Below are 21,626 nucleotides of genomic sequence, written 5' to 3'. Positions count from 1 at the left end.
TGCGGGGCGTGTGCTCGCGCAACTGCTGTTTGTCCGAGACGCAACCGGCAGGTGTCGGATAGCCAGAGGAAGCTACGTTTGCTTATTAGAGAAACAATGAACCGAAAGTTTAAATATTTATTTTCATGTCCCATTTTGCTCTAACCCCCTTTCACAATGACTTGGTTTCACACCAGCGTTCCTGGATTTGCCTTCACTGCTTGTTTCCTATTGGTAAGCTTCTTTGTCTCACTTTACCTCCCTGACGTTAAGCTGTTGAATATGAAACTATAATTAGGTTTGATCAGTTTCTTCACAAACCTGTTATGTTCTTTAAAACGTCTTTAACAGAACTGTTCATTTTAATAATATTACATTCATTCATGAGTAAACACACATGTGAAAGTGACTAAAGAATAATAAGCTCACCTTACATTCACCTAAATCTGTCTGTATTCCTAAATCTAAATGTTTTCTGTGACTTTAAAAAATATTTTTTTTAACGTAACTTTTAATATGTTTTGACCTCATTATGTGTTGGTTTACTGTCACTCCGTCCACAGTGTTATTTTACACTACAGGAAGCTGCTGTCAGAGCCCAGCTGAATGTCACTACCTTCCTAAAATAATGGCCAAAGTCATTTTTTTGTCAAAAGTGACTTATTTTTTTGTGCCTAAAACATATTTTGGAAATAAAGAGGTGGTGATTTTCTTGCCAAAGTCAATTTTGGCTAAAAAATAACTTAGGCCATGACTGGTTGATATCTGATCAACTTAGTTTGCAGGATAAATTTGTCCAATTTTTGCTCAAAGTCTGTTTTCATCCTAGGTAAAGATGAATCAAAAGCCCTAAAATAGATGCATCTTTTATTACATCTGTATGAAAATACAATGCTGTCTTTGAACACATATATTTGGTGAAGAAATCAAATCCTTCCTCCTGCAGGAGGGAGCTGGAATACCCAGAGAAGGCATGCATGTCTGATGAAAGATTGGTTTTGTGACTGGTTAATGATTTCTGTTGATTTGGCCATATTTTTTGAATATTTGTTTTAAAAAAAAAAGACCTAATAATGACCTATTTTGAGTTTTCTGGTGGAGATTTCCAAAGTCTCCTGGTGAGTTCACGATGCCATGACTTTTAATAATGTTTCCTGAGCCTTTAGAAGAGAGAGAAATATGTTTATGTTGGGAAGGACAGGCTAAAGCAGCTTTAAAAAAATCCTTAATCAAGAGTGATGAAGATTATAACAAATGGTTGCCATGGAGACTTGGTCAACACAAGATGCCGCTCTTTGCTTCGGTTCTTCAGAGAGCTGCAAAAATTCAATTTGCTATATTTATGTATCACAGAAAATAGTCATTAATATTTAGCTGTTAATGGTTGCATTATTTATGCAACTTGTGTTGCTAAAAACAAACTCTTCTCAACATGCTGCAGTAAATTCTGAATTTTTTTGAAGGTTTTTTGTTGCAGACGCTTACCAAGGGACCCAATTGATGCATATATTCTACACGATTCCATAACAGACTTAAACTGATATAAACTGTGACATGATACAAAGTTAAAAGTTGTAGTTAAAAGTCTTCATAGAGTTCTTGTGCTTTATTTTGCTTGTGGAGAGCTAGCGCAAGCAAGGACAGTTGTAGCGAAATAGATCAATCTTTAAAGTTGAAGGATATGTCTAGGGTTGAATCAATTAATTGGATTAATCGTGATTAATCGATAATTGACATGATAATAAACTAATTTTGTAATTGATTGTTTAGGGCGTATACAGACTCAAAGAAGGGCCGTTTTCAGAGAGAACAACATAGTTGGCAGTAATTAAGCCACAACATTGCAAAATACAAATTTTGCATACGAGACAAAAACATAACTGGCATAACTTCGCTTGGCTCAAATTCTGTTTTAAACAGATTTCCTGGAATAATCTGGTAAGATTCTTTTATCACACCTGCTCAGAAACGCCACTACGATGGGAATCCTCCTACATGTTGGAGAAAAAGTAGAAATCAAAACGCAAACCATTATCGTGTCTTCTGGGACTGCCCAATCATAAAAGATTACTGGAAAGAGATAAATAGTGCCTTGCAAGACATTTTCCAGCAGAACATTCCTTTGGAGATCAAACTTAGGTATTTTGGCATAATTCCTCAAGAAGCTTCAAAAAGCTTCTGATGACTATTTTTTTAGTAGCAAGTAAGAAAGACATTAATAGAAAATGGTTATCACAAGACAAACCAACTTTAGACGACTGAATCGACGTAACATTTAAGATGTATAAAATGGAAAAAAATAACAGCCTCTCAATCACAAGACTGAACAATTCTGTCAGTGGCTATTTGAAACTTAAAAGATCTGATTTCATTTCTAGAGACCAAACTTGATGAAATCGCCTCGATAATCCACTCTCCTATGATAGACATACTTCATAATTATTTAATACTGTTTTTCGTTGGTGTATTCTTTCTTTTTGTGGTTTGCTTTTTACATTTCTTTTTTTTTTTTTTTTTTTTTTGTAACCCCTCCAGGGGGTCTTTTTGTGGGCTCTAGTGTCCCTTTTTATGAAGTAGGCTGACAGGAAACAGGGTAGGAGAGGGGGGAAGACATGCGGTAAATGTCGCCGGGTCCGGGAGTCGAACCCGCGACCGCCGCGTCGAGGACTTGAGGCCTCCAAATGTGGGTCGCGCTAACCCCTACGCCACCACGGCACGCCCCACTTTTTACATTTCTAACTTAATTTTTCTCTTTTTTATTTTTCTTTCACGCTCTCTTTCACTCCTTGCTTTATAGTCTTTGTCAGGGAAGTGAAGTTGCATTTTTGTTTTGACTGTTATAACGTAATGTTCTACTTGTCCACCTTATTTCAAATATTGAAGTTAGTTTTGTGATGTAGAGGCCTGAGGTCATGTAAATGATACTTCCTTGAGAATCAACAAAGATAAAATAAAAAAAAAAAACTAAATAAAAAGATTTCCTATTAAGCACCTTTAGCTGTCCAACTATTAATCGGTCAACTCAAAAATCAACAGGTAACTGTGTGGATGTCAAGTCAAGCAGAAAGACGTGATCTTTTCACATCTTGATGGAGAAAGTATTTTTTCCGCTCCAGATGCCTCCTTTGGTACAAATGATGATGCGCAAACTAAAAAAAAAACAAAAGTTGTTAATGCATTTTAGGCAATAAAACGTTTATCTTCTTATATTGTATTAAAAAAAAGACTTCAGTGGTTAAATGAGGAGGAATATGGCCATATTTTAATCCAATTAATCGATTGTCAGAATAATCGTTTGCTAAAATAATCGTTAGATGGAGAGAAGTCTGGAAATGGCCCCAGATCTAGTCAAATCTGTCATTCTGACTCAGAATACAGCAACAGATGGTCCAGTGTGTAGTTTGTCTTCTTTCTTAAAGTGGAATAACTTAAAAACAGCATTTTGTTTTCTCTGTATAACACTGATTTAATTCCCCCCCCCCCCCCTCACTTTCACCCAGGCAGCGTCTGTGCTACGAGGCGTTTCGACCCGCGGGGATGACGCCGCACCTGACAGTTTCATAGGGTTCGACTCGGTCCCTGACAAAGTGGCAGATGGCTCAGTGGTCCGTGTGCGGTATCGGTGCTCCAGGCCGTGTCGGCTCGCGGTGGAAGTCGTGCTGTCAACATTAAGGAAGACGGATCTGGTGGTCTTCAGGAGGAAATGGATCAGCGGCACACCTCAAACGCTCCGGGTCCGGCGGGTGTTGCTCAGATTGCCTCCGTCCGTGTCCCATCGCCGCCGCCGTGTCCACGGGAGCGCGGCAGACGCCCAGAACGTGACACTTCAAGCTTGGCTGGATGATTTGAAAGGAGGCGGTGAAATCGGCTCCGCGGCAGGAATTCATAAAGTGCAGCGGGTCGTGCGGCTCTCGCTGTGGCCGGGGTCGGCCCCCGCTGGGTGCCCGTCGTGGTCCGCTCAACTCGAGTGGCTGACGTCCAACGACAGGATCCATCAGTGCCCACATGAGACAGGTGTACACCCTCAATCACTCTGTCGTTTTCTCTTAATACATTACCGGTACGATGGGGAAAGCAGGTACTGAGGATGTCAACATTGTTCTGAGCAGCAATGTTTTACAGTGAAGCTACTGAAGTTCACAGGAGATGTCAAGTTTTTATTATTACTTAGAAACTGAAGAGTACTCATTACTTTTGCAAATTTTGAGCATACTTAGAAAGTCCAGAGAGCACTTACTTATCTATCGACCCAGAACAGGGATTAGAACAAACTTAGAATCCAGAAAAACTCCCTTAGCAACAACATTTTCGACTCCTGTTCTTCCAACCCAGAAATGGAATTAGACCAGAAGATACTTACTTATACTAATCTACCAACCCTAAATAGGAGTATCTAGTTTATATACCGTACTTTGGATCAACATTATTAGACTCCTAAAATGTAGTCTAGTAATGTTAGATTTCATTTTTGGGTTCTTCCAACCCAGAAATTGGAATTAGACCAGAAGATACTTAGCAACCCTGAACAGGAGCGCCTAGCGTACATACTTCAGACCAACATTAGATTCTTTTTCTTGTTTTGCTCTTTCCTTTGGTTTGTTATTTTGTTTGTATTCCCTTTTAATTCCTATAAAGCACTTTGTATTGCCTTGTTGCTGAAAATGTGCTATAGAAATAAAATTACCTTTATCTTTACCTAACAACAAGCCAAATAATCCACTCAGATGTCTACACTGGACATTTTTAGATCTGAGCATGAAGCAGCATTTTGAGGGCTTTTAACCCACTTCATGTTGTCAACAGGGTTTATTTAAATGATTTTACAGGCCTAGCAGCAGTTGGGCTGGTAAGCCAAGTGAAAACGGACTAGGAAATGGCAAGATTTAGCAAAGTAGGCATTTTCAATAAGGGTGAGGTTCGTTTGGATAGGTTTTCCTTCAATAAATAATCTAATCTATTTATTCTGCATTTAGTATAAAAATGTTTTGAAACATTTAAGTGTGACAAAGAAAGAAAAAAGTAGAGGAAAATTTGCAATGGAACAAATGATGTTTGCGTTGGACTGTGTGTTCCTAACTGTGCCTTTAAAATGCTGTGTTTCTGCACAGATGTGGTAGATCTGCTGAAGTTCCCCGTGGCCAGCACCGGAGAGCGCTTCGGGGTGGTCCGCCGGTTCCGGCCTTTCATCAGTGACGCCCTGGAGAGAGTCCGTCTTCACGCCGTAACCGAGCCCAGGTGGGCTTCGCTCGGCGACTCCTAATTTACCTCATTCTTTTGTTCTGCTCAAGGTTCACCCGCACAGCGGGCGACAGAACCTCCCCTCGGCACCCTGTGCTGCGTCTGCACATATTGTGCCAAATGCTTTAAAAAAGAAAAAAAAAAAAAGCGAGCCGTTTTTTCTCTTTTACACGTTAAACACCATAAAGACGCTCGCTTCAGGTGTGTGTCTGACGCAGCGGTGTGTGTTGAGAGCAGCAGGTTGACTGCCACAGGTCAGTGGCTGTTTCTCTTTCAGCTTCTGTCAAAAAGCCCTCGCAGCTTTCGCTTGTAATTCGCCATCCTTCTAAATGACTTCATGAGCTCCGCCAAGCCTCTTCACCCAAGCATATAAGCTTTTTATTTACGGTCAGTGAAAGAAAGCAAGGTCAGGCGTTTTTTTTTTTTTTGTTTTTTTTTCTTTAGCAGACAAGCAGAGAGTTTTTTAAATTCAACCCTCACGCCTGACTGGGTGGAAGAAATGATTTGTCCAATCATGCCTTGTTGTTTGTTTTTGCCAGCACCGCTTTCTCCGTGTGGATCTACCTGCTGAAATGGTGTCAGAAGAAGCACTGTGGGATCATCCATCATGTGGATAAGGAACATCTCTTTGACTCGGTGCTGATGCAGCTCTCAGAAACAGGTGGGTCACAGCAGCTTGTGTGGACACATCCTGCCGTGGAGGATCTGGGGCCCGGGCTGCCGGGAGACGAGCGCGAGCGATGATGTGTGTTTTCGTGCGACTCAGGAACAGACTGCGTTATGTATTAATAAAGAGCTTAGGATTTCCTCTGGCGAAATATATGACTGTCATATCTTCTGTGCAGGAGACATCATAATTCAGGCCCGCCTGACAACCGGGGAAGATGAGGCATTTCGAACCCACTTAATGTTGCCCCTGTGGAAATGGATTAGATTGGACTGTTACATACTGGACTCCAAGGTAAAAAAGCACCAACATGCGGTTTTGGGTGGGCGGAGGAGGAATTGAAGCTGAAATTGAGCGAGCACAATCATCCGTTTCCTCCTGAGCCGTGTCTGCTGGTCGGGCTCTTTGTTTCCTGCTGTAAGATCTTGAACGATGGTTTCTTTCCAACTGGGAGATTCAAGGCAATTGTAGTCTGTGTTTTCAATTTGAAGTTGTCCACAGTTCAGTAGTTATTTTTTATTTTTTTGCTTTCATGCTGAGCTTTTACCTTGTTGTGTTGGACTCTCAGGTGCTGCTGAACGTAACATGGGACGCTAAGAGCCACAGATTTGAATACGTGTAAGTAAAACCAGTTTGTTTATGTAAATCAATGGGGAACAAACACAAATTTTGCCCTTAAGCTTTGTCATGTTGTCGCAAACACAGTGTGGTGCATAATTGTGAAGAAGATGAAATGTCTTATGGTTTGAAAAAGATCTCAAATTATTTCTGAAAAATGTGCCTAGCATTAAAGGGGTCCATCCCCCTTTAATCCGACACCCCTAACCAAGCCCCAAGGCCTTCCTCAACCACTAAATTCGTAAATTCACACGCTAATGTCATGTTGTTAAAATAAAGCAACATGACGTCTTTTACTTTGCCCAGGTTAAGCCAAAATTGAGCTTATTGAACAAAATTCAAAGAGCGATGTCTGGTGGAAAACCAACACTGCACCTAAGGACTGACTCAGGAGGCTTTTAAAGTACATTAATGCCACACTTTTCAGATTTGTCTTTCTAAAAAAAAAAAAAAGAATCAAAAAAAGAAAATCTTCCACTTCAGCATTTTACTCTGTGTCACACAAAATTCCAGTAGGTAACATAAATATCCTCACCTTCATATCGGCCTAAGTTATTATTTGTCACAAGTGATTTACCCAAAAAAACAAAACAAAACCAAAAAAACCGTTGTCCCTTTTACTTGCCTCTACTTGACGTAAAAAAAAACAACAAAAAAATGTTGGCAAAAAATGAGTTTGCCCATTGTTTCAGGAAGGTGAGGGTGTGATTTCGTTAGCAAGGCACTGAGGGAAAATTCTGCTTGGTATCTCATTATTTAGTTTGGACGCACAGCTTTAAATGCTTTTAAAAATCTTTCAGATTTAGGAACAGTATCCACTTCGACGACACAGACGGATACTTTGTGATTGGAGGAGGCAGATACATGCCAGGCTTCGCCGGCTACTTTGGGCCTTTCAAGTATTATCGTCTCGGAACCGACGAGGTGACATTTTCCACTCTGCAAATCACAAACGGGTGTTTGTTCCATTCCTCGACTGTCCGTTCCTGTCTTAACTTCCACTGCTTTTCATGCTCCAGATAAGAAATCAGCTTCACCCCATGTCGACAGCGCAGGAGCTGGACAGGGCTCACGTGGCGTGTCAGGAAATGAGAACGTTGGCAAACGCTTTTCTGCACCAAGTGGCCGAGAGTCGCCTTCTGTCCCCGACCGACGAAGGTGAGACACTATTTTGACATGTCCTAAAAACGCGACGTTGCAGCCAATCTACAGAGAAACACCTCGCGTGAGTCTGATTTTAAAGGCGCGAACACTCCAGGGAATGTCTTCTTCTCCCACCCCCTTTATTTCAGCTGTCTGCTCTAATGACCCTCTGAGACGCCGGGGTCAGTTTGACAGCAGAGAGGCAGCGTGCACGCAGACGTGGAGCGTGGAAACGCAGCAGAAACACGCCACGCTGTTTCGTTTCCTGCAAGGAGTGGAGGAGATTATCCAGAGAGGTGACAGAGATTTGCATGCCAAGTAAAGAAAACGCACACCTTTTTATCCAGCCGCTCACGGCGTTGATCTGTTCCGGCAGAACGTTTGGGTGTGAGGCGCCTCGGAAGTGTTTTGTTCGAGCTAACGGTTGGCGCCGTCTTCCTTGTGGAAGGGAAGCAGATAAAGATCCTGTCCGAATCGATGGTTCTGCTGCAGGCGTCCTCCTGCTTTGGGAATCACAGAGCGTCTCTGTTGTTGGCCACCATCTACCTGTCTGGCCTGGGTCGCCCGGCCGATCAAGAAAAGGTAAAATCCATGCCAACTGTGTTTTTCATTGGCATTTTACCTAATAGGACAAACACAAAGTAGAGCTCTACGGTGAAGTGGAAGGGAATGATGCGTCATTTTCAAAATGTTCTTAAATTTAAGTTAAATTCTTACATTTTCTTTTCAAACCGCCACATATTTAGATTTGGGTCTGGACTTAGACTAGGCCATTTTGAGATATAAGGATTTGATCTAGACCATTACAAGTCTGTCTGCACGTTTAGTGTCACGGTTCTTCTTGAAGGTGAACCTCTACCCCACCGTCAGTTCATCCTTTACAAGAACTGTTAGAAATTTCTTTCACCCTGGTCAAACTGACTCAGTTCATGTTCACTGTGATTCAGGTGATTTCAGATAAACTGTTGGGGCTGCAGTTGCCACTATCTTGTATTGACTTGTAATGTGTGCTTTTCAGTGATGTTGTAGCTGAATAGGTTTTCTCTGTGGTCTTTTTTCTCTCGCTTTCTGCAGGTGCAGAAGCAGACTTCTAGGGTGTTTTCTTGTAATTCTCTCTCTCCTTCTTTGCTTCCTCTACTCTTACTTCTTCTCACCTTGGGACTCAGACAACAATTATCGCCCGGTGGCTGGACGATGTTTGTCTTCGCCACCAGCTCACTTCTGTTGCCAACCCGTATGATGCTAAAAGTGTTTGGCATTACTATGTATAGCATAAGAGATTTTCTTTTGTACATTCCTGTCATGATATAGGTAACTCAGAATGGTTTTAAAAAGTCTTAAATTTGAGTTGGTGAAACGTTCTGTTGAACTTTCTCCACGATCTTGGTCTTCATGATTCTGTCTACTAAGTAATGTTTTGTCTGTTAACTTGATTTCATTTAGGTGTATGAGAATGAAGGGAGCTAAATATTTTGCAAAAAAAAAAAAAAAAAGTAAAACACCATGTGTCATTTTCCCTCCATTGTACAGTCTTGCTCTACTTTGTCTTACTCTGCTGAAGTAAATCCCAATAAAAAGCACTAAAGTTTTGTACCCAACAAAACGCGAATCGAGTTCAAGGGCTATGAATACTTTAGCTTTAACTTTCTGTGTTACACTTACTTGTGAAAGAGTGGATTTTACACCCAACGTTCAATCTGTTTCAGGGTCACGCCTACAGTTTGATTGGTGCGGCTGGCGACGACCGTTTCGCCCTGATGCACGCGGGGTTCAAGCACGCGCACGGCCTCGACGGTTTTCCTCAAGACTCGGACGTGGCCTACGGCTACTACTCCAACGTCGGCTCGCAGAGCAGCATCGACAGATCGCGAATACATGAACATAAGGTAGCAATCGCTGCGACTTTGTTAAACTGTTAGCATTATAAGATAAAGGCAGTCGTTGCTAAGGTGGTCATAGCTAGCTGAACCTAACGAAATGACAAAAGCGGAAACATTTTCGTTAACGAATAAAGTAAAAACGGTGATTACTGGGGAAAAACTCCAACTGGAATTATATTGTGTGTTTATTCAACTAACTAAAATATACTGAAATTATATATATAATATCCTTTGTTCTTGTGTTTATGAATCCATTTATTAGCCTTTTAAACAGTTTGCATCAGTTTGTCTGAATTTTACGGTACTAGTCCGCAAAATGGCTACAGCAAAAGTTGAGATAAAATTCCAGTCAGCTGGTTGTTCAACAATAATCGAATACATTTTTTGAAAATTGTATCGTCTGTTGATTAATCATTACCCAGTCGATATATGCATAATCATAATGCAATACCTTGACCTCTTTGAATCTTGCACCTAAAAATTAACCACCGTAGGAAAAAACTAACTACTACAACTAATAAGAACAAAACAATATTTAACTAATAGGAACTAATAAAAACTAGCAATCCCACTCTAAAAATGAATGAAAACTCGCAACGAAAGTCACAACCGAACAAAACTAAACTCGAATGAAAAACCCAAAACTATCATAACCCGTGGCCGTTGCTAGAAATGACCTACGATTTCATCATTTTGTTATTTAGACCGAGCAGTCCGGCCTGTTTGGGTCAGCGCAGCCTTTTCTCTGCATATTGCTGTTGTTTCTTTTTCAGGAGGAAGATGAAATTGATTTTGCTGTCAGTCTGTCAGCTCTTTCTAAAACCAGACCCAGCAGCCGGTTCGTTTCACTCTAATTTAAGAAAACCACAACTTCAAAGTGACACCCTGTAAGAAACAAAACGGCGATTGCCATTTGTTTCGACACCTAATGAACAAAGCAGGTGTGATTAATGCAGTTTAAACTTTCCCAAACTTCCCGTCCCTCGTTCAAATCGATATGAGTATCGATCTGCTTCTCATCTCTCGGTTAGAATGAGAATACAAAAGCGATAACAGGGAGTTTTTTTTTCTTCCCAGCAGATAAAACGTGCGTCACACATGGCGGCGGTTTTTCTAAAACGCACCGACTCTAAAAATATGATTAATTGCATGTTTGTTTGTCCAGCCAGCTGGACTGAGGGGAGGCTGCAGGAAAAGGGAGAATGGATGAGCTCTAAATCTTCATTTAGAAATCAAGCCGTCTTGATGAATGCCAGAGAGCACTCAGAAGATAAGAGGCCCCGCTACAAGAGAAAAGCCTGCTTCCTTCTGATTTCCTGTTTATTCTACCAGTATTTCAATAAGCTCCATCTAATGAAGAGAGGCGTATGAAAACACCTGAGAGACCCGGCTGTCTGCTTCATCCTGAACGGGGGAATCGATGGAGCACGAAAACAGTAATGATGAATAATAATAAGAAAAAAAGAGGGATTTAAAAGTTTGACCCAAAGGACAAAATCAGATCAAAGTGCAACAACCATCTATTCTTAAAAACATTTTCAACAACTCACTAAAATGCAGAGGTGTATTTTTTAAAAAGGGATGTCAGTCTGAGCTCCACTCTAAGCCGATGTTTGTTGCCACTGCAGAACTGTCAGTCAAGTCGGATCAAACCACGCCGTCCTCGTTATTCAGAGGAAGAGATATTTGTGTGCTTGAAACTAATTGTGGAATAAATCATGAATATTCAAAGCATCTAAAGACACATCTGGGTCTCTGTTTAGCTCTGCACTTCCGCGAGCCCTTCGGCTTGTGGTTTAGTTCACGCATGTTTCATCGGCTTGGTCTGACGTCGCTGTTCCGTTTTGGCGTAAGTCGGGTTTGATTGGGTAGAGCGTTTCAGCGACACGGGAGTTCAAAGTGCTTTACACCATAAAAACATCATAAAGTCGCCAATTGTGACACAAGCAATGGACATTGAATGCTATCATCAACATCATCAAGCAATATACATCAAATGTGTTGGTCAATGTTTTCTGTTACTACTAATCAAAGGCAACTCTAAACAAGTGGGTTTTTAGCCCTGATTTAAAGGAACTCAGTGTTTTGTTCCAGATTTGTAGAAAGTTAAGGCTGCGTCTCCATGTTTGGTAGAAAAGGAAACCAGAATCTTGGATAAACTCATTGGGGATTTTAAATACTCTTTGTTGCGGGATAAATAATTAGACAAGAAATCCAACCATTTTTTTAAAACTAGAATTAGAATTAGTTGCAAAACGTATAGGTTGTTTCATCATTCAACCTTTAAGAAAAGGAAAAGTCGAACCGCTTTGGAAAAAGCCTAAAATCTGTATGATGTAGATCTTGATGTTGAACGTCCGACCAGGTGTGTGTCTCAGACAACTGAACACTGCGGTTGATTCGCACTGATTGGATATTAAATTTGCCTAATGAATGATAATGATGCAATCAGCGAGGGAGATGTGTCATATCTAATGGCTGTGAGTGTTTACAGGGGAAGTTTTATTATGAACAAAAACCCACTTTGTGCTTTAACAAGTTTAACCACCGTAATCACCGTGTTTCTCTTCCCCGCAGCAATACACGCCTCACTTTATCTATTTGGGCAACGAAGACGATCTGAACTCCCTGACGGACGAGTCCAGCGACGTCTTTCGGTATCTACAGTACCAAGCGGAAAGGGGAGACCTGGAGTCTCAGGTACGTTTGGCTTACATACGCGCCCCGCCCGGAAGTCCAAATTCACGGCATTCATTACTCAAATGAGTTCCATCCGGCGGAAAGGCGCATAAAAAGCGCGGGAGCGTAACGTCTCCTCTGCGGTCAGTGGTGGAGTCGGCGTCCAGAGCAGACTAATAAAAACTCTTATTAACTTTAGAGACGTCTGGGAACAATGCTTTACTGGGGACAAAACGGAGTCTCCAAAGACATCGCCAGCGCCGTGAAGTGGTTTGAGAGGAGCGCCATGCAAATGAAGGATCCCGAGGCGGTCTACGACTACTCCATCCTGCTAATGAAGGTCGTGCAAAATCATAAGGACCTTATTTTACGACTGAATTGAACACAGTACTGTTTGACTGCGTGGGTGTGTGTGTGTGTTTCACCGCCGCTGTTTTGACACTTATTGATTTGCTGATTGATGTTGATTCCTTCAGGGCCAGGGAGTGAAGAGAAACTACACTCAAGGTTTTCAGCTGCTGAAGAAAGCGGCTGCGATGGTGAGGGAGCAGCAATCAATCGGTGTGTTTACTCCATATAGGAGCTCACTGTGAAAACCGCTGTCTGTTTCCCCCCCACACGCTTCAGGGCTCAATTAATGCCCTGAACGGCTTAGGCTGGTACCATGGGATTGTGCTGAAGGACCACCGAAATGCGGCAAAATACTTTGAACAAGCCGCCCTGAATGGGAGCGATGATGGGATGTTCAACCTGGGAATTTATCATCTCACCGGGGAAAACCCAGACAAGCCGTGGAGGAACGAGGTTTTTTTTTAAATTTTTTATTTTTTTTATTTTCATACCTTTACAATCGGTTCCGCAGCCCAGATGTAATCGTCTTGCTTCTCTCTGTTCCGTGTCTCTGACCTCCATCCGCAGAGCGCCGCGTTCGAGCAGTTCCTGAACGCCTCCCGCTTCGGCCACGCGGCCGCGTCGGTGGAGGCGGCGTGGTACCTTTCGACAGGAAGCCTGCGGGGGGTTTCTCGGGACGTGGAGAGGGCCGTGACGTAAGGGGCTTTTCATTAGCTTGGTGAAGGAAGCGTCGTCGCGGGCCGCTGCGCCGTAGCCTGCAGCTCGGTGCTGTCCAATTTCAGTGACGGCGGCTAATTCAAGGTCAGAACGCGGCATTTGCATATCTAAAAATATGAGCTGTTGCCACTGCATTGTTGTCTGGCACACAGAGAGGTTCTGTTGAACCAAATCCCAATGAGTGGACAAAGAGCAGGTTTGCTGCTGCCGCTACTCCCCGAGCCCTTTCACATTTCATATTACAATCACATCAAATTTTATTTGTATAGCACATTTCAGCAGCAAGGCATTTCAAAGTGCCACACAATGCAACATAGAATCAACAATCAAAACATGACATTAAGTCAAGTCCCATCAATAAATTTGTAATTGATTACGTTTCAAATACAATCCTAAACAGGTGGGTTTTTAGTCGAGTTTGCATCCATAAAAGGTTTACCTGTTACACTCCTACTGTGTTATATGGAACAATCACAAAATAACATATTTCATAGGCGATATACCAACACAAATGATCATATAACGGTGAAGTAGAAGTAAAAACAAAACCCCGAAAAACACCAACTTTTTATTAGCAATTAAAATCTGAGAATTGGGACGTTTCACCTGGCGTCATCGCAAAGGCCTAAAGAAGTGTAGTAACTGGTGCAAAGAATCAGAGGTCACCTAGTAGATACCAGTAGTAGTTTGACTGAATTACCTGTACATCTCTGTGTATTCAAGTACATCATGAAATGTTTAATATTTTGCTCACTTATTTAAGTTTAACAAACGTGGGCTGACACACTTCAAGCTTTTACTTATTGTAAATTTGATGAAAACTCAAAGTTCAGTGTCTCTAGATATGGTAACGTTGTGGAAAAAGCCAAACGTTAGAAACTTATGATGTCACGCCACCAGCGACTAAACACCTGCAAAGTTTTTCTGAGCCTTTAAACGGTCTCTCACTCTGAGTCAGTAGGCAACACAATCGAAACGTTGTCACTAAATAAGCTGGTTGCTCACAGAGTTCTGTATTCAGGCACATTTATAGAAAACTGAGTAGGAGAAAAACGTTTGGTAAAGGAACTGGTGCACCAGAAATGAAGATTGTCCAGCAAAATCCATTCAGGTTGAGGCTAGAGTCGGCACACAGGCGAGACGGGGAAACCCATGCTTCACAATGAAGCATGGTGGTGGCAGCATCATGGATGGGTCCAAACTCATCTTCTGCCCACACGAAAACAAACGTGCAGCCAGAACTACGATGGACAAGTTAAAGCTTGGCTCTAAAGCCAAAAGAAAATCTTTTCATAGACACTCCCACTGCAATCTGACTGAAGTGTCAAGATTTTCTAAATGAATCTGACATTTCAAAGAAAAAACAAAACAACAAATACACCGACTGAAATTAAATATTGTTTCCCACCAGCCTGTGACGGTACGAGCAGCTATTTTGCAAAGAGGAACTGTCAACAATTTTCAGTCTGCAGAAGTGGAACGCTGATAATTGCTGTTGTGATTGCAGTGAAAGCTGGTTATACAAAAATATTGACTGGAGGGGGATGAAATTATATTCATATGATATTTTGTTGAAAACAAAAGAACAAAAAATTGAAAAGCGAGCACTTTTTTTTGTTTTCCTTCCGCTTCACAATCGTCCGCTACGCTGTGCTGGTCTGTCACGTGCGATCTCAATAAAAAAATTTTAAAAAATTCAGATCTGCTTTTTTGAATCCTTTTTTGCTGAGTTATAAATCATATTTTTCGTATAACTCATCGCACAGATTACTGCAAAACGTCTGCAAACGAAACGGCCACCTTGGATTCATGATGAGGGAGGCTCTTCAGGCCCACCTCCAGGGAGCCTGGTAGGGGAAAAAAAAATTAATTATTTTCACTTTTATTTCTCTGGTGTTGACGCAATCCTTTCCCTCTGATCTGCGCTCTTTGTCTCCTGTCTTTGCGCCGTGCGGCGCCACCAACAGGGAGGAAGCGCTTGTGAAGTACATCCTGGCCGCCGAAACCGGCCTGGGTTTAGCCCAGAGTAACGCCGCTCACCTGTGTGAGGTACACACACACACACACACACAGCCCCGCCTTTCCTGTTCCCCCCCCTGCCTCCTCCGGTGCTCCAGCCGCCGCCTTTTTAATCCGACTCCGGTTCAGTTCCGCATTTAATGCATCATAATTGGAGTTTGTGATTGTAGCTAATGGACAAATCGCTCACAATTCCAGTCACACGCTAAATGAAGAGAACTATCCCAGAGGGAAATTATTAGCGGTTGATAACACGCCCTCGTTATTGCTCTGCTCTCTCCCAACCGAAAAGGAGCTGGGCGTCGGTTATGACTGTCGGTGGAGATATCGCAACCACTCTATATTAAACTCTGATCCTCATCCATCCAGTGAGTTCATCTCGTTTCATTTTTGCTCCAACCTCTCCGTCTCGTTCTCTGCCGGTCTGGTCACTGAACAAGCAAATATGTGTCTGTTTTTTTTTTTTATAGCCCTGCTGGAAATAGGAGACTACTACTACTATTCCTCCGCCGGCACACGGGGGAACTCATTATCCTTGGCTGAGCAGGCCGTATCGATGTATAGCAGAGCAGCTCTGGCGGGCAGCCCTCAGGTGACAGATTTACTTGAGCTGTAATCTCATCACCCTATGATAAACTTAATTAAACTTCCACAGGCTTGAGGCCCGGCGCAATAAAAACAACAAACGGCGCTACACGCCGTTATTATTTGGAGATTTTCTGAGTGAATAAGCCATCAGCCGAACCGTTATCGTTCTGTTTTTCCACACCGGCTCGCAGGGAATGTTCAATTTAGCCGTTTTGGCTCAAAAGGGGCACGTCATTCCACGGAGCGTCCTTGACTTCTTCAACGCGTCACGCGGCGACGGAGTGGAGGCTGTGATGGAGAAGATTTTAAACAGGTAATGGAAGTGTCTGCTCTGCTCTTATCTAATGCGACGGCGTGGTAAGGCCATTGGAGACGAGTGGGTGGGGGGAATAGGTACATTTCAGCCAAAAACATTCTGAAATGTTGAGATTAGTCACTGAAATTTTCTGGAAATAGCAGATATGTCTATATTTCAAAAATTTTCTAGAAAAGAAAAAACTTCTAAATTTCTAATTTTAAAAGTAGAAAAATTTCTAAATTCAAAAAATGTTAAACTTTTGAAATTCAGAAACTTCCTAAACATTTTCAAATATTTTTTTAGATTAATCTAAAATTTGGAGTTTTGAGTATTTAAAAAAAAAAAAACGATTAAAATTTTTTTTCTGGGATATTTGTTGACTTTTGGAAATCTGAAATGTCTAAGTTCTTCCTCTAAAATTACTGGGTTTAATAAAAAAAAAAAAAAAGAGTTTGGAACATTTTCAAAAATTTTCAAAATTTTTGATTTTTTTTTTCCAGCAGATGTTTGACTTTTGAAGGTCAGAAGTTCCTTGTTTTTTTTTTTTTCTAAAAAAAAAAAAAACGGAAATCAGTCTAAAAATGTCTGCGTTTTTATACATTTAGGAATTTCATCTAAGAATTCCTGAGTTTAGAACAGTTTCATAAATGTTCAAACTTTCTGAGCTTTTTCTCGCAAATATTTGACTTTTGAAGCTCAGAAAATGTCCTTGTTTTTATCCATCTTATCTATCTAGAAAAATTTCAACTTCAATCTCAGAAATTTTAATGTTTTTTCTAGAATCTTTCTGAGCTCCATCTCAAAATGTCTGAGTTTTTTTTAAATCCCTTTTTTTCCCCCCATCTGCTGTGGCCCGAATGCGCCGTGGTAGGTCTGTACTTATTAAAGCTGATGATGTAACACAGCTCGCACTGTTTTGTCTCGTCGCTCAGATGTGCGGAGATTGAGGATGATGAGGCCGTTACGCCCTGTTCTGTAGCTCTGCTCGGACTCCAGATGGGAAGAGCCTGGAGGAGCGTGACTCAGAGCCGAGCACAGCTCCTTTTGGTGAGCATCAGACAGCCGTCACACGCTGCGCGCAGCAAGAATAGAAAAGTAGCACACCTCAAGCTTTTGTCCTACTGTATCTCAGAGTAATTCAGGTTTCAATTATAGCCAGGCTTTGTGGGGTTTTTTTTCCCTCCATCCACATTTTCGTACTTGCACTATTGTATATTATTGGGATTTGTGTGACAGACCAACTTGAAATAAAACATTGTTGTGAAGTGAAAAGGAAATGTTATATGGTTTTCAGATCACAGTCTGAAAACTGCGGCGTGTGTTTTCGTTTAGCCGTCTTTGTTCTGATGCATCAAATTAAAACAATGTGCAGCCAACGGCCTTCAGAAGCCGCTTAATTAGTAAAGATTGTTTCTCTGACTGAAATACACCTTGTATATAGAAATACAAGTTGTTTTAATTTCTTCTTCTTTTTAATTTCTTGTATAGCAATCACAATTACTGTCTGGGAGCCAAGGAGAAGCCCAACACATTCACTTTCACAAATACTCCACTTGATATGTACATCCTGTTCGTTCACCAAGACCTTCAGAGAAGAGCTAGCTAACTAGCTTGATAGACAGATAGCTCGTAGCTAGCCAGACAGCCAGCTAGCTAGTCAGCTCAAGGTCCAACTAAGAAAAAGAACAACGTAAATAACAGCCAAACATACTCATATCTACAATCTAGAAGTTACGTAATCAAAATGTAATAATAGACAACTGTACCAGTGTCTCCACAGGTGTGAATGGTATCGTGTCGAGCTCAAAGGTAAACCAGCGGTCCCCAACCTTTGTAGTCACGCGGACCGCCGGTCAGCCTTTCGATATGTTACTCATTCCGCTGCAAGTTGGCTCAATTTTGACGCGCAAGACGTAACCGGTAAAATCCGGTTTAGGATTTTCAAAATAAAAGATCCGGAAGTAGTTCATTATTTCTTGCGCGGCCTGGTACCAATTGGTCCGGTTGTTGGGGACCACTGGCGTAAACAATTTATCATGGTTTACTAAGACCATGAGGAATTTATTTTCAGATTCATTTAAACTGCATATAAACTAATACATCAGAAGCACGGCCTGCAGAGTGCTTGCCCTGACCCATCTTGGTCTCTTCAGGACTACTCTCAGTGCATCACTGTAAGCAACAAGAAGTCTTCTCTGACTTTTTACATTACCACAAGCCATCTAGGAGATACAGCAAACATGTAAAAAGAAGGAGTTCTGGTCAGATTAAACCACGGCTCTTATCTTTAGCCTACATGCTATGTTTGTGTAACAACCTAACGCTGTGCGTCACCTTGAGGGAGAAAAAGTGCACAGGGAGACGTGAGACTGCAAAAACCTGCAAAGTCTTCCACCTTCCTACACTGGAAATGTTTAGATCAAACTATATCCATCTGCAGCAAGACTTGAAAATTGCTTTTCACAGACACGCTCCATCCAATCCGTCTGAGCTTGAGCTATCTGGGAAAAAGTAATGAGCAACAAAAACAACGTGTCACTTTCTTTTCCCCTCACAATGACGTGCCGCTTTGCATTGGTCCATCACACAAAACCCCAGTAAAATACATAAAGGTTTGTGCTCTCATTTCTACAGCGAGGTGGAGAATTTTGAGGGGTCTGAATTCTTTTGAAAGTCACTGTAAATTCAACATTAAATCCATTGCAGATTTGTTTTTATCATCGCAAAAACACAAAATCTTACCAAGTAATCTTCATCTTGTTTCTAGTGCAAATATCTTGGCGCCCTTGAAATAAGACAAAACTAACCTAGAAAGAGTTAATTTGCTACAAGTAATTGAATGAAGTTTGTCAAACTTTACTTACGTTTGTTTAACACAAAAACTTAATCTTAATATATTTTCTTGGAAAAACTTTATTTGATTACTTGTAACAAATTAACTTATTTTTTAAAAAGTTGGATTACCAGTTGTTTTTTTCAGTGCAACCTTTCAGCGAGCTATATTAGCTTTTGATTTGAATCAATAATTCCTTAATATTGATTTAAAAAAGTACTTGTTCCATTGGCAGACTGTTTCACCTGTAACAAGACATTTTTCCTATGTTTTAAGTGAAATAATGAAATAATCACAAAAACAAGCTAATCTTGCTGAAAGGTTACTTGTAAGTTAGTTTTGTCTTATTTCAGGTGCACTAACATATTAACACTAGTCAGTCAATCAATCAATATTTTTACCACTAGGTAAAAATAGATAGATTTTAGGTAGATTCGATTACAGTTACAGGAAACTTTGAGCGACACAAAATAAATCTAAAATGATTCAAAGTTGCTAGATGCTCAATACTTTAAAATGTTAAAAAAAATCATTAATAAAACAAAAGACTCAAATACTTTGTCCTCCTCATTAGGACAAGATTAAAATAAACAAATAAGTAAATAAAATTATATTAAAAATATGCTAAATTGAACTTTGGAAGCTCAGGGCAACAGGAACAAAACCGCTTTTGGGGAAACTGGGTAGAAAATACTTTGTGAGCTTTAGTGTTTTTGCAGTGTTGTGTGAGATAAAACGCGGCACATTTCAATCACTAATGTGTCTTTTCCACAGGCGTACGCCGCCATCGTCTCCATATTTGTCTTCGTGGCCGTCGTGTCGTTGCAGGGCTGTCTGGGTAAGTTACTGATGCGGCCACTTGCTAAAAGTAACCACAAGATGGCACCGTTTCCCACCTATTAATTTACTTCTCCTTCTTTTTCTTTCTTTTTTTCCATGTCATGTTTGTCATGTGTCTGTTACCTGTGTACGTGTGTGCGCGCGCGTTACAGAGGGGAGCAGCAGGGCATCTGCTCCGCGGAGGAGGACGCCGTCTGTCAGCCAAGCGGACCGGGCAGACGACCCGGGGAGAGCCGCGGGGAGTTCATGGCTGACCGTAAACGAGCGACGGAGGCTGAGCCAGGCCGGCGATCTGGCCGTGACTCTGTCGGGCGCGTGCCTCACCGCTTTCTGGACCACGCTGCTCTATCATCTCCTACAACAGTCCATTCCCAGCACAGCCACTCAATAACCTCACCAAAGGGGAAAAAAATAAGAAAAATTTTTGGAAAACTACTCGTGTGACTCATTTTTAATAAAAGTAATAATAAAGATGGGAGTCATGATGAAAGAGAGTAGCTTTTATCTGATGGCCGATAATGTCTCCTCAGTAGCAGTATCAACTGTTTTATGTTTATGGAAAATGAACCACTTATCACAGAGTTCAGACAAGTGTCCCTGGGTTCATGTTGCTGCTTGTATTTTTTTTATGGCGTGAATGCTTGGCAGGAGTTTGAACCTTCTCTTGTACATGGGCATGTAAGACAGAAACGGATATAAAGTCAATAGTTGTGCATTAAAAAAAAAAAAGATTCAACCTTAGAGATGATAATGTGGGGAGATGTTTTACCAGCTTTGTTCTAATGAGTCACCTATTAAGGCTTGTCGCCTGGTCCTATCAGTGATGATAAACGCTGCTCAGGAGACAAGGATGTACGGCGAAAGTATGTAGGGCACAAATACCTGATGTTTGGTCTGAAACCCCAACACTGGAATTTCCCATTTTTCTTTATTGACCCAGTCTATGTGTCTTTGGGTCAATAAGATAAGGAGATACCTGCTGTACCCATCGGTAATAAGTGACCGGAAGTGAAGGTACCTATAGCAACAGGTGATTTTTTTTTTAAACAAATCTTGTGGGGTTTTTTTTTTGGACAACACTGCAAAAACAAAATCTAGTGGTCCACTTTCCAGTGCATATACCTTAGCACACTTGAAGTAAGACTAAACTAACTTACAAACATTTCAGCAACACATGGAGCTTATTCTGAGTCAATAATTCCTGAATATTGATTTTAAAAGGTAAGAGTTCCACTGGCAGATTTTTTTTCACTTAAACATGGGGGGAAAAAAATCCGTCAGTGGAATAAAAATAATGAATGTGTTAAAGCAAGCTCCTACGTCTTCCTGAAAAGCTTCTTGTAAGCCAGTTTTGTCTCATTTCAAGTGTACCAAGATGTTTGCAGTAAGAAACAAACAGCAAAACCACTTGGTAAAGATTCTGTGTTTTTGCCAGGGCTGGTAAAACAAACCATATCTGTTAATCCAGTGTGTCAGTAAAACAAATGCAACGGGAAATACTCTGTAATTTTGTTGTTGTGCCTGCCAGCCAGCACAAGGGACGGAGCGTGTCACTTCTTCTAACAGTTATTTACACGTCTGAGCGTCTAGGATGCCATAATGTGCAGTTTGTAGCTGGTAGCTGTCATTAGCTAAATTAGGAGCTGCGCCGTGTAAACAACTCGGCGTGGAGCAGCTTCACCTAAAACTGACTGTGTGTAATTTAAATTAATAAAATGTTATGCCTCCATTGTCTTAAAAGCATGAGTCATCTGACTGTGTTTTGTTTTGTTTAAC

General features: G+C 41.2%; 1 protein-coding gene across 2 annotated transcripts; it reads left to right on the top strand.

Moving 5' to 3' along the window:
* Positions 1-9: 9 nt before the first annotated feature.
* On the top strand, positions 10-20,891 carry LOC116726195 (protein sel-1 homolog 3). 2 transcript variants are annotated; one of them, XM_032572797.1, is made up of 24 exons: positions 10-213; positions 3,484-3,993; positions 5,088-5,214; positions 5,757-5,878; positions 6,063-6,178; positions 6,453-6,502; positions 7,303-7,426; positions 7,522-7,660; positions 7,795-7,941; positions 8,022-8,227; positions 9,352-9,531; positions 12,103-12,225; positions 12,404-12,544; positions 12,681-12,743; positions 12,832-13,008; positions 13,123-13,250; positions 15,039-15,122; positions 15,240-15,321; positions 15,584-15,659; positions 15,762-15,883; positions 16,071-16,192; positions 17,110-17,224; positions 19,785-19,848; positions 20,003-20,891. In XM_032572797.1, the coding sequence occupies exons 1-24, from the start codon at positions 126-128 to the stop codon at positions 20,239-20,241; spliced, it is 3,345 nt and encodes a 1,114-aa protein (XP_032428688.1). In that variant the 5' UTR covers positions 10-125; the 3' UTR covers positions 20,242-20,891. The 2 variants fall into 2 exon arrangements, with proteins under 2 accessions (XP_032428688.1, XP_032428687.1); XM_032572796.1 differs by having other exon boundaries at positions 3,480-3,993.
* Positions 20,892-21,626: the final 735 nt, after the last annotated feature.

Source organism: Xiphophorus hellerii, chromosome 9 (genome assembly GCF_003331165.1).
Source record: "Xiphophorus hellerii strain 12219 chromosome 9, Xiphophorus_hellerii-4.1, whole genome shotgun sequence".
Taxonomy (NCBI): Eukaryota; Metazoa; Chordata; class Actinopteri; order Cyprinodontiformes; family Poeciliidae; genus Xiphophorus; species Xiphophorus hellerii.
The sequence above is the reverse complement of the archived record's forward strand: the minus strand, read 5'-3'. Positions and strand labels throughout refer to the sequence as shown.

Bases quoted from the DNA above. Each gene is read 5' to 3' on its own strand.
- LOC116726195 (XM_032572797.1), top strand. From the start codon at position 126: ATGTCCCATTTTGCTCTAACCCCCTTTCACAATGACTTGGTTTCACAC. The intron at 7,942-8,021 runs GTGACAGAGATT...CTGTTCCGGCAG, and splicing joins GGAGGAGATTATCCAGAGAG to AACGTTTGGGTGTGAGGCGC. The intron at 12,744-12,831 runs GTGAGGGAGCAG...CACACGCTTCAG, and splicing joins TGAAGAAAGCGGCTGCGATG to GGCTCAATTAATGCCCTGAA.